Genomic DNA, 13,330 nt, shown 5'->3' on the forward strand with positions numbered 1-13,330 from the left:
GGTGGGGTGGCAATAGGCTGGGGGACACCAATGGCTGATTTGTTGATGGGTTGGAAAAGGAGATGGCATGATCAGTGATACAGGGCTAAAAAGGATGGTGAGATAAAGGAAGGTGTAAGGGCACTGAAATTAAAAAAAAATGTACTAGGAGCTAAAAGAAAATGACCAGGGAGGTGCAGAAAACACACAAGAGTAAAGGCTGAAAGCGAGAGATAGACCAAACACAGACGAATATTGAGGTAAAAGAAACGGTAACTACTTTAAAAACAAGTGTAAACATGAGGCAGTGAAAAATATGTGCGGCCTAACTTCCTATTGTATCTCTAGGATAAAATACTAGATATGCCTTACAGGTTCAGTTTGATCAACAATTTACGATAACAGGTAGTGATGGTGAGATATTTTTACCACGATCAGATACAAATTGCTTGAAGGAATAATTGAAAGCTCTGTCAGAATCTGGGAGTTGCTGGAAGTGATGATTTTATAAAGCAGCCACGCGCAGATACACACATACAAGGGCTCACACACAGATAGGACACGCGCAAATCCACACAAACGTACACAGATTCAAACACACAAATACGTACACATCCACACAGATACACACATAAACAAGAAAGCATTCACACAAATACTTACTCACGTATATACATAGACAAAAACACACAAATGCATACACATGTATACAGGTGCACACATATCCACATAGATACAGATAGACATGTGTAAAAACATGGTTCTCGTAATCTTTTATCTCCGTGCCTGTTTTAATATGTTATTGTACAGTTTTCCCTGGGTGACTGGAATTGTGTACACCCAAGTGGAAATTAGGTCGTTGTTCTTATGTTGGGAGACAATTTTTGTGTTAACACTCAAGATGACCGCAGGTGATGTGTGCCTGTATTCAGACGGGCATCTTTTATTAGATAATCAAGATGATGTACAATCTTTGGCTCTCTCACAGCTCCCTTCATGAAACCACTCGAGAATGGCATATGCCAAACACATGGAGTCTTTCACTATCTGCATCTGCACAGATAGTTGGGCAGCAATAGTCACCTTCTTGCAAACTCCCAGAAAAACAATGTTGTGTGATTTTGAACAGTATCTGCTCCATTTCATTTCGGTTATGCTCGTGAAACCAGATTGAGCCATATTGTTAAACAAATGTGCTTGCTACCAGCATTGCCCTCTTCTTCTTTCTTTCTCGAAGATGTTTCGGCAGGAAAATTCAAACTGAAGTTAATGGAAAAATAATCAAACTCAGACTGGGTCAAATTTACATTTGATTAATTAACAACTTGTAGCCCCGCCCCTTCCAGGCCCACATTAATCACTTTGACACAAACTGTAGAATTTAACTGATGAGACGTGGGTAAAATTTTATGGTACACATAACAACGTCTTCCTGTCTCTCCCTAAATCTGTTGTAAAGACATGGGTCTGAAATGTCAGATCTCGGATTGCTGTTCTCGACAATACAGCTAGAGATAAAGCTGCTTTTTCTATATACGGAAAAAAAATTGGCGTTTTCTTAAACGTGTTAAAAAAACGATCAGAGGAGAGCATTAAGAATCACATTTTATTGAGTGGCGTTTATCTCATTCAACCTGTCACATCCTATCATTTTAGTTGGCAGCGAAGGGGTTTCCAAACAAAAGTAACACGTACTTTCATGAGCTATGGGTAGCAGCTTGCTTAGACACCGTTTTCCTATCTTGATTTATTAGAGGCGTATCTCTGTCTGTATCTCTCTCATTTCGCTCCTTTGTGACGAGCGTGTCGCTCTGCAGCAACCTATATCAGCAGGTAAATGGATCTCGCCAGGCGGAGGTCGATGTGAACGAGCTTCGAGATATTTTAAACCCATTCCAACTGGCGATCGTCTACGAGAACCACAGACAATTCAGAAAGATTCTAGGTAGCTGAGTACTGGAGAATTCGGGACAAGTAACAACACATGAAATGCAATGCCTGGGCAGACCTGGAATAACGCGCTGGTGTCCTCTCTTGGTTACACTGTGGAGTCAATCTGTTTCCCTCACATTATGTGAACTGAATACAAATGGGGGAGAGATCCACATGGAATTGGAAGGATCTGAGTGTCCCATCATTGATACTGCGCGAGAGAGCAGTTTGTGCAGTGATTTGAGACTGGTCTCACCGCTGAAACTGGTTTGCTAATTCTGAAAGTGTGTGTGTGTGAGTGTGTGTGTGCGTCTCTGTGTGTGTGCGTGGCGGGGTGTTTAATTTCAACAGTATCGCACAATTTGGGCTTTCCGGCGAAACCCTGACTCTAGAACATGCATAGGAATTTTCGACGGTGGATTCTATATGTCTTCCTCTGCCTGGGTTTCATCTATGTCAAGTTAGGGTAAGTAACCAATAATCTTGGAAGGGGGAGGAGGGTACAATAAACTGGAAATTTCAACAAAACAAAAAAAAATTAGAACGGAATAGTTGAAAGTCCTGTTATACGTAAACGGGTGTGATTTCTGCAAACTATGTACACATTCTGGATGACTGGATACTGAGGTGACTGAGTGACACATGTGCAAAGGGGCTTTTTGTTCCCCTTAAATATGACGTTAGCCACCGAATGAGTTTTCATGCATCGCTTTCAAAACATAATTTTGAAAAAAAAATTATCACTCGATAAGAGATCTCTAGCAGTCGGTTTCCAAAGCGTAGCGAATGTACAGGCCTGGGCAGAATCGTTGATGCTATCCATCATACATACGTGTTGAAATTATTTGACAACTGGTTTGCCTGCCCTCCTTTGATGCAACAGATTGGAGGTAAATCGAGTTTAACACAGGGAGAAGAGCGAGCAGACTTTAAACAAAAATAGGTCGAAGCTGTAGAATTGTGCGGACGATCTGACACCTGCTATTCAGCGATCAGGCTTCATTACTGTCATGCGGAGGTTCTAACTCAATAAAGAGGTTGTGCATTTATGAATATTTGCCAACTTGCCTGCCTCTGTGCCCTTATTAGTTGCAAGGCTGAGTTGTATTTCCACATTCCTCAGCACCAACCCAACAGTCCCGGTTTGTTAGAATGCGCTGCTACCTGTTATCCCCTCTGAACTCAAATACTTTTGGCTGCTGCATAGTTGTGGGATTTTGAATAAAGAATGCATAACTTTTTTTTCGACTCTGCTAATTCCCGTCTGTTATAAAGAGATGATGATGCCGCCTCCAGGATTTGGAGGGTTGCCGTCGGCGGACAGGTCTGGGTGCAAATAGGTGTCCTGTTAGTTCCTAAACAAAATCACATCACATAGAAATACTGCGAGGAAACTAGCAACTAGACACAATTTAACAGCCCGATTCAAGATCGTGACAAAAACCTCCCAATTTCCAGCTGAAACCCACACTCTAGATCCCAGGGGAATGACAGGATTTGGGAAATTAGTTCAAATTTTAACGAATAGGTCAGGATTTACGAGCCCCCGCCATGCCTATTCCCTATCCTGGAGAACACAGCTCCCTTCTGTGGGCAAACTAACCCCTTCTTGGTCAGCACCCAGCTCCGAATTACCTGGATTAGATGGAATGACACGAGTAGAGCCGGTCCTAGTTGGATTTGAAGGAAATTCGGACGGAAAGCTACCTGGTCAGGCGAGGTAGCGGCGTATCTGGGTGAAAGTCGCAGGAGGAAAGTGCGGGTGAAATTAACAGGTGTATGTTCCAGCGGTAGAGCTGGCTCTCATCAGTTTTCAGAAGGGCAGAGGCCAAGCCAGGGAGGAAAAGCCGACAATTGTGCATTTGATGTGATTGTTGTAGGATTGAGACCCTGCTGTTTACCGCCTGGAGTTTATTTTTTGGGTTGGGGGAATGTATAGCCCAGTTTAAAGCTTTGGGCGGTGTATTCGGTGCACCGTACAGTAGGATATCCTGATTTCACACTTCCAGTCGCGAATCCACTTAAAGGCGTGGGTTGAAATACTTGCCCCGGACGGTGACGTCCATGTTACCCACAGTGACACTCCGGAATGTTAGCAGGATAATGTTACCATATCTGCCCGGATGTTCACAGCTGGCCAGTATCCCATTCTGGTTGCTTTCGCAAGTTGAATGTACAAAAATTCGTCTTTTTACAACGCGTCTTTTTTTAAAGTTTTAGAAATCACTGATTGGCCACACTATACGTTTGTCCAAATGATGGCGCCCCCAGAATATCGTTCCAAATCTATGCTGCCGTACACTCTATTTATATGCAGAAACTAGTGAATAGATGTGCGTCCGGAAATACCAGTTAAGTGCAGTGTCGTATTTAGAGACGTTACGAGGTCACAATTTAGATTTCCCACTCGCTTCATTCATTGTGATGTCCATCTTTCTAAAAGGAAATTTAACTATCTTACGATTGTACTTTGAATTAACAGGCAAGTTTATATTTTCATTGACCAATATAATCTGATTATTCAAATATGTTCGGTTAATAAGGTTCATTCAATCAGCAGCTGCTATTCATCTCACACTGACTGCAAAGAGATTATCAGTCAATCAGAAAGTTCTCAACGTGAAGGGTGCGATTTTTGCCTTTTAACGAATACCACATAGGGAATGTTTGGATATCGAACTGGCCAGTTCAATTATTTTTTTTAGAACAAAAAACCTAATCAACACGTCAAAACAATTAAAATTATATTTAAAAACCTTTAAATTCTATATTTTAGTCAAGAATTGAGACGTGGAAGTGTCTGACTCGTAAGTGCTTTCACCATTTTCTGTACCAAACGTTCAGCATCCGCAGCATTTTCTATCGAATTTAGACCAAAAAAAGCGTTTAGAACATTATGTTTACCTTTCAGAGCGGATGGGTCACTGCAGGAAACTCTCATGTTGTTACAGGAAGTAATCGACAGATTGTGCTCCCCCAATCCATCCATCCATCCCAAATTCTCTACCAATAGCTTCGGGGCCATAATACCAGTTTTAGCAATTCTACCTGCGTTGACTTTAGAACGAAGTCTTATTCTGACTTGTTGTACACTTTACAATTTAGTCACGAATCAAACTCATATTCAAGCCTCTTTTTCCCTGAAGGACTATTTGTTGGACTGTCTTAAAAGTGGTTCTAGTCAGTAGAAGTGAAAATGTTGTTTAAAACTATTTATTGGTAATAATGAGCCCAAATTAATTGTTTCAGTTCTTGACATGAAACAGTGAAACTAAGCATATTAAACTCGCAATTAGATTAGATTCTCTGACTACCTTAGGTGCACCTCAAACTATTATACACAAACTTCACCGTCTCATGCAGGTGTTTCACTCTGGGCATTGCCTATAAAACGTCGATCATTTACAAACTGTAAAGTGACTTTAATGGGCTTCATTGTTAAAGGTAATGGATAGCAAAATCCTAGAGGTAATACTAGCCAGTTCTGAAAAGATACAACAATGAAAATAGTTTCATCCATGTTACAATATATTATTCAGTAACATGCTACGTGTCTGGCTTCTTAGAAACAATCAAATTAAAGATACGTGTTAAATCCAGCTGCAATCACACCTGGGCGCAAGTAATTCCAGAAATTGTACCTCAAATCCCCAAGGCTTTCTAACAACAAGAACGAACAGGAAGATGCGAGTTATTTGGAGTCAAAACAAACGTTCCTGTAATGATCAGTTGAGGGAGTAGTTGTACCTGGAAGTTCTATCCGGAGATAGTGAAACGTGGTGCAAAGAAGTAGATGCCTCGTCTATTAGACAGGTATTGAACTGCCCAGGCAACTTTCGGTGTGCCCAGAAAAATGTGTCTCTATTACTGGACTGACAACAGATTGCAACAGCACCTGTCAATTGTGACCTCGTAACCTCAAGGCCAATAAATGAACGATCAGTGCTAATAAATTAAGCAATCACTAGAGCTTACTCCCTAAAGTTCTCTTCACCTTGGTGTCCTATACAAGCCACGACTTTTATTGTTACATCAAGATCATTGTATATGACCTGTCGCATTTTTAGTAGATGAGATAACAAGGTGTAGAGTTGGATGAACACAGCAGGCCAAGAAGCATCGGAGGAGCAGGAAAGCTGACGTTTCGGGCCTAGACCCTCCTTCAGAAAGGTCTATACCCGACACGTCAGCTTTTCTGCTCCTCCGATGTTGCTTGACCGCCTGTGTTCATCCATCTCTACACCTTGTTATCTCAGATTCTCCAGCATCGGCAATTCCCATTATCTCTGAAGCAATTTTAGTAGCTGTTATTTTAGTGGTAGTGTGCGTTTCGATTATTTGTATTTTTAGTGTTGTATCAAGGGTTGGCTTTACACTAGAATAAAACATAAGTTGAAGCGTCTACATCATGCTCAGATGATTAACAACTACCTTTATTCTCCACTAACACTGCAGTAAGTCTGTCTGAACGAATATTAAGTCAGTTCTGGAATACAGTATCTGCTAGCTGTCCAGCATCCCTCACATTGAAACATTCTGTACAGGAGGCGAACACTGCCTCTTCACACATCAGACTAAAATGTACACACACATAACCTAACCATTTGACTTCATACTGCAATACTTGATCTTCATTAATCCATACGAATCCACCACGAGAGGTAAACAATATCGTTTATTTTCACACGGGCGGGGTACCATTGAGAAGAGCACGGTTAGACTATAAGTAGCTGCTTTAAAGAAGTGAATGTTCCCGCAGTGTTATATCCTGACTAGAGAAACGCTGAATGCTCAACTTAGTGCTGTCCCAATACTGGTTTAGAATATACAACCTGTGAACAGACAACGGCGCGTAATTGTTTTTATTTGATCTATTTTTCCTCACCAACCTGTTCAGAAATGTTTTTACACATCTCTGGAGCAGGCGGGACTTCAAACCGAACCTCCAAGTCCAGGGGTAGGGACACCACCATTGTGCCACATGAGTTCCTCAACGACCCAATATCATTACAAACGTAACCGCAATCTGCTGTTTTTCATTTAAACGTTAACATTGACTCCGTACCGGTCGTGAAACCAGTTGTACGAGACCACCTGTCAAAATAATCTCACTTTTTAAATTGGTTCAGATCAACCCTTTCAAACCATCCAGCTACATTGCCCTGTGCAATAACGTGACTGAAACCCACGTGGGACCTCGGGAAACAGTTAGTTATCACAGGCGTGGAGAGTGATATCCAGAAACCCCTCATTTCACGAGATACCGCTGGTAACTGCACAGTTGATGTTAATTTCTGTTCCTGTTCAAAGCCAAGCGTGAAGTGTTAGAGCAGAATCTGATCAATAAAGCTAGTTAGATTTTTCACCTAGAACGTCTCCAATCTCAGTTTTGACATGTTTCTTAGAGGCCTTCGTTGGCTAGTGCATGTGCTCGACTGCAGGCGGTTTGTAGGGGGTTTGAACTGCACTGGGGGCTGGGCTTAAGGAGATGGGCTGTTCTTGGGTTTTTTGGCTGCGCCAGGAGCCTAGCTCCAGTCAGAAGGACTTAAAAATCATACCTCACTACCCAATAACTTGGCGTATTTCAGCTTCGGCATAGGAGCAGAAGTCTGTCTCTATCTAATTTTGAGCGTTTGGAGAATGCGGACACTCTCCAGTTCCAAATGTTTTAGACCATTTAAACAGCGTACTCTCGAATTTCCGTCAGAAACCCCATCTGTCTGCGCAACACTGAATTTATAGTCCACTGTGTGAAATCGCAATTGGCGGGGTCTGCTACCAACCCAGTCAAATCGAAGCCTCACGCTCCGCCGTATTTTCGATCAATCTTATGAACTCAGTTCCGAAAACTCCGCAGCAGATGGGGCTTGGGGCCCAGGGGGCGGTCGTTATCACTGACCCTTGCATGCGGGTTTATGCTGAATTTTTGTATCGCCGTTAGATTGAAGCTGCGATTTGGCAATGCAAAGGTCTACTTCAAGGGAACAAGCCATTATTGGGTTCACAAAGTAATGACTGCTGGTGAGGCTAGATTGGAACGGCCGGGGAATAACTGCAACTAGCCTGAAATAAACTTATTAATATTTGATATGTTCGCGAAAATTTTATAAGTTTACAAAATCCTTGGGTGGTATATCACCTTTTTTAGCGCCAGTAAAGAGCCAAGGTTTTAATCAGGTTTAAGACATAAGGAAATGCAGACTCAAGTTCTACTTGCTCCAAAGTGTCACAATGTGCCTGAGCAGATTGATTTTGAAATGTCCACAATCCTATTTTACATGTCACCTGACATCGGACTTCTGCACAGCTGAAAGCGGCACGAGCATAATAACGAGGATAACAAACCCCAAATCAGCCAAAGAACATTCGTGCCATTCCTTAATATTTGGCGGTAACTTTTCCTTATATGGCGAAGCAATTCAAATGTACCCTATATCACTTCATTTACACGGTTAAAGTGGCATTTTTACTGAAAGAAGACATTGAAATGAGCTCTCGTTCTCAGTTCTACCTGTACGAATCCAAGGAGTGGGGTTTAGTGAGATTTGGCACGGTGGAACCAATCTGAACACTTTGATAAAGGTGCACTTTTGTCTTCTGCCAAAACCATCCTTTCAAATTAAAAGATGAACTTTATATTTCATGAAACCTCTCACCACTAAAAGCAACAATATTTTATCAGTTCTTAATAAAGCAAAATACTGGGGATGCTCGAAATCTGAGATAAACTTAGCAAATCTGGAAACAACCGGAGTTCTGAAGAGGAGTCAGGGACGTTAACTCTGTGTTTCTCTCTGAACCGATGCTACCGGACCTGCTGAGTTTCTCCAGCATTCTCCGTGCTTGTTTGGCAGTCTTTGTCCTGAAGGATCTTATTCCGTTTTAGGGTCGTGAGCTCTTTATCTCCAAGAAACTCCACATTCTGGTGTCCCCCACTGTCTAATATTTAGACGTGATGCATGCCCTATTTCCTGATGTTCGCCACTGAATACTCCTTTCTTGTGAATCCGCGGTTGTAACATTTTAAGTGTTGGCGCAACTGTATATACCTACACGGGTGAACTGTATCTCCAGGGCCTGGATTGTGTTCATTGTACTACTCGTTAACCTAAGTCTGTCAGTACAACCAATGGAAAATGATTAAACATGATAATGTTTTGTGTCTTGAAATTCAGTCGTTTTATCAATTGTAGGCAATAAAATTAAGACAAACATTATATCGCAAGGCTTCTTGCCCCATAACTGGCCTTTTACTGATCTCCAACATCTGAGACTGTCCGGTCAGTGTTGTATGCTGTACCTCAATGGTTGCAATAATCATGCGTGGATAGATTTACATACAGAATTTATATTCGCAAAGCTCTTTTTTCTTTCTTTTATGAAAGGGCATTGGATTTAAGATTATCAGCAAAACGAGGTACTTGAATACGATTAGGACTGCCATGTTAAAGTAAGGATTATCTAAGAATGCTGTTCTGGAACATAGTCTTTGAAATAAAGTGTGATTATTTAAATAGAAGCCTCCACATTGCAGTCTCAAAAATAACATCACTGAACCCAAATGAAACTGTTTGCCACTTTAAACATGGCCAGTTTCGTTGTATTGTATCCCGTACTCAAGGCTAATCGCTACCTTCCCCTTTAAAATGTGAGGAGAGCTGTTAGTGGAACTTGCCTGTCTATCAGCAGATCTGAGCAATTTTCATTGTCATTTTTGCCCCATTGTGATTTGAAAGGGAGTGGGCGGATTGCAGTGGCTGGGATTAGCCTGTCTGCCCAATTGCAACAGGCGGTCTCCTGAGAGCAGATGAACTCTCACAAAACACTCAACCATTCGAACTGCAACTCCGAACAACTGCAAACCACTGCTCCGTCATGAAAGAGAGGCAAAAACACCAATCTAGCGTCAAGACACCGGACAAGACTAATTACCGAGGACTTAGACAAAGACTCAGCACACAAATAGCATCTAGCACTCCTATTCTAATAAAACAAACAAACCCAGTAGGAGCTGGCGCAAACAGCGAACATGATCATCTTTCTATCCCGCAGTGTGCTCCTATCAATTTATTACCCGCAGATGTTCCTTATTCTCACCAGTGGAAGTTACCTGTAAGTCAGACAATCTTTTTCAATGCCTTAAAATTCTCGAGGATTTAAGTTGTACCTTCAGAGTTTAGCTTGAAAATGCTAAATACTTGGGGGAAGAGGTGATCCGACTGCATTGTTTCTCTTTCTGGGTCTTCACCGGACGCCGGGTGTATTTACCTGTGTATTAATGCTCCGGTTTTTAGCTGCTACTTTGCTGGGGTATTCACACCGCCAGTTGGTAAGTTGGTTGCCTCTCCCCCTTCACCTAAAATCTTTAAGTATCGCGTCAAATAGAGATTTACTGTGTGCGAGAGAAGGGGAAATGGAGAAAAACACAGTGCGCTGGTAGACTGGGAGAGTTTGGCACAGCTACTCTCCACTACAGGTACAGTGTAGTGGCAGCTCCGGCTCGCTTTCTGAGCCTGCCTTCTTCATTCTATCGCCCCTCCCTTCCTGTGTTCCTAATCTCACTCTCCATTTCATCCGTTTAAACTTAATCCACATGTCTTCTCTCTCACTCTGTGGCCTAATTATATATTTTCCCAAATCCTTCAGAAAATCTGTGGTTGCGTTTTTTTTCTCTCAGGGGAAGCAGACAAAATGCGAGCCCTCGGGAACGTGCTCTGTAGTTTAACCCGTTCCTCGTGTAAGCTCCCTGTTAAACTGTAACAGGATCACTTCAGTCTAAACTTTTCTGCAGATTTACGTCCACTGCAACACAACGACCGCCTGTCAGGAAGTACAGGTACAGGGGTGGCAATTCAGCCAAATTACCGGCGTGGAAACACTGTCAATCTGATTTTGCCCGGAGGCCGCCTTAGTTAATAGTCGCGATTTGATTGGAATTGCTGCTCGGGCCGTGCGTTTTTGTGATTTGTTTTCTTTTTGCTCCCTGTTTTAGAGCCTTGTCCTCAGTGGTCGCCTTGGGAGCGAATATCATCTGCAACAAGATCCCAGGACTGGCACCCCGGCAGCGGGCGATCTGTCAGAGCCGCCCGGATGCCATCATTGTGATCGGGGAAGGGGCGCAAATGGGCATCAACGAGTGTCAGTATCAGTTCAGATACGGCCGCTGGAACTGCTCAGCACTCGGAGAGAAAACAGTCTTCGGACAGGAGCTCAGAGTGGGTGAGTCATGGCAAATAGACCAAGTGCAGCGCTCAGTGAAATACAATGTGTCATGTCAGACTAAGGAGCCGCGTTGGAGATGAAGGCTCGTGTTTTGCTGGATTGCAGCAGATCATTGCAGGTGACCTCCCAGTGAATAGGCCGCTCTGAAGAAGCGACCCCTTTGACCATTGGCCACATAGCACACGCCAGTTTCACTGCCTTTTGAGGTTCATTTCAAACCCTTTCTCGATACGTATCACCAATGTTCTTATCAAAGATCTAATTTAGCATGAATATTGCACCCTCTATAACAGTGCCTGTTAAACCTCTTCTCAATCTGTTGGCGTTTTTACTGCCTCAGTAGTTGGTGTAGCTCCAGAGTGAGAATTGGGAGGGGAGGTTGAAGCTCTCATAAACTATAGAGCCACCTTTTTTCCCGCTGAGGTGTAGCAGCAATCCGGCCTGAGTGGAGAGGTGGTTAAGCCATGCCTGAGGGCACAAAAAAACGCAAGTATTTAAAGGGACCGATGGCTATCAAAGCTGAGTCAGAACTCATGGTCACCATTGCCGTCTTAGAGCGTGTGAACCCCAAATCCTGTCCACTTCCCATTGTTTCAGAAGCCCTCCAGTATAGGATAGAAAATTACATTGGGGTTATTAGCATAGTGCTCTGACGTGGCCCTCAAAGCCACCTGAATGACAACATACACCTAGCTCTTGACAAGAATGGGGTAATATTTTAGATATAGGAATCAATGTTGGGTATGTTCCTTTTGATAGTCAAACTAATTCTTAGGATTCTGTCTGCATGATTTCTAAGGTACATGATATCAAATACCACATCTACTTTGCACAAGCTAAAACTACTCATTGCATTGAGGCAAATTAATTTTTCATTAGGGTGATTTAGAAAAGTAAAAATACAGGTGGAATAACGTACAGAACCAAAAGATATTTACAACATGTTCATCTACTATTAGTGTTTGAGTACATTTTTCCCAGTTGCTTCCAACTTCCTGAATCTCAAAATTTTGACCCAAATATGTAACAACTTGCTTAAAGAGTCCAGTACTCTGAATGTACATCAGTGCTGCACCAAACTGCATATTCTTTTATACTTCTAATTAGTCTGAAGGCAGGATATCAATTACCATGATCAAAAGAAAACCACAACTTTTTCAATCTAAAATTACAATAAAGATGATCCACCAAATACTAATATTTAAGCTCTGAAATGTTGTCACACTTTAGTTTGACATCATCCCATCACACCAGTGATGTAAACACTTACTTCAGTTACCAATCCCATAACACGCTTATTACAAATAAACCTCCATACCCTTAAAACACCTGCTTGCACAATTTAATGTTCCTGAGGACTAGCTGTTATGTTTACAGTAAAATATTAAATGTGATGAATAAAAATTAAGCCTTTGGAAAATAGACAACTAGCCTGAAAAAAAACAAGGTACATTAATCTTAGACTGGACATAATGACAAAGTTGTAACATTCTCTCATACCAGCATAAAAGGCTCAATTTGTGAATCCACAGTCCTATTAATTCCTGTACTAAAGATAGGTGACTCACATTTTCCTGCTGTGATCTATAGAGATTGTTGCTTACCATCAGTATAACTGCTAAAGCATTTGTAAGATCCAGATGTTTTTCAAGTTTCACTTGCATCAGGCAAGATGATCTTGCATAGAATACTTCTTATATAGGAGTGATATAGAATAAAGCACAATCTTATGTTTTGCAAACATGTTTGACACAATGCCATGTTTTCATCTCTTCTGATTTGTTTTCACTTGTGTATTTCCCCTTACACTGATGTTATTGCCATTAAATGCATTCTACAGCATGCTTCATTTGTACGATGCAAACAATCTTTACAATTACTGACCATTGTATTCCACTTTTGATTTTTGTTGATGAGGTTGTCTTGGGTTAAATGTACCCTTGACTGAATCAACACAATGTGACTAATATCAATATTTAATTTCTGATTAACAAAGACTGCAAATCAAACCTCTTTAAATTACATGAATCTTGTTTGCTTTGTAACAGAACCATATCCTATTATATTTTCTTTAAATTTACAATTGTTCTAAAAGAAATGTAGAGAATAACAACGAAAAACTATTTCTTGACAAAGTTACAATGGTCGTACTACTTCAATGGGAACATCACTATAACTGAAAACAGTTTGCTTATGG

The 13,330-nt window shown here is 41.5% G+C and overlaps 1 protein-coding gene across 5 annotated transcripts in view; it reads left to right on the forward strand.

Moving 5' to 3' along the window:
• Positions 1 to 13,330, forward strand: part of wnt7bb (wingless-type MMTV integration site family, member 7Bb) — a 151,403-nt gene that overhangs the window by 61,821 nt on the left and 76,252 nt on the right. The window contains exons 1-2 of one of the 5 annotated variants that reach the window (XM_048548373.1): positions 1,495 to 2,377; positions 10,904 to 11,130. In XM_048548373.1, coding sequence (XP_048404330.1) covers positions 2,307 to 2,377; positions 10,904 to 11,130 — 298 coding nt within the window. In that variant the 5' untranslated portion in view covers positions 1,495 to 2,306. Of the gene's footprint in view, positions 1 to 1,494; positions 2,378 to 9,735; positions 10,024 to 10,324; positions 10,388 to 10,469; positions 10,748 to 10,903; positions 11,131 to 13,330 lie in introns of those variants that run through there. The other 4 variants (XM_048548372.2, XM_048548376.1, XM_048548374.2 and 1 more) reach the window with 4 other exon arrangements.

The sequence above is a fragment of the Stegostoma tigrinum genome, chromosome 18 (genome assembly GCF_030684315.1).
Source record: "Stegostoma tigrinum isolate sSteTig4 chromosome 18, sSteTig4.hap1, whole genome shotgun sequence".
NCBI classification, from domain to species: domain Eukaryota; kingdom Metazoa; phylum Chordata; class Chondrichthyes; order Orectolobiformes; family Stegostomatidae; genus Stegostoma; species Stegostoma tigrinum.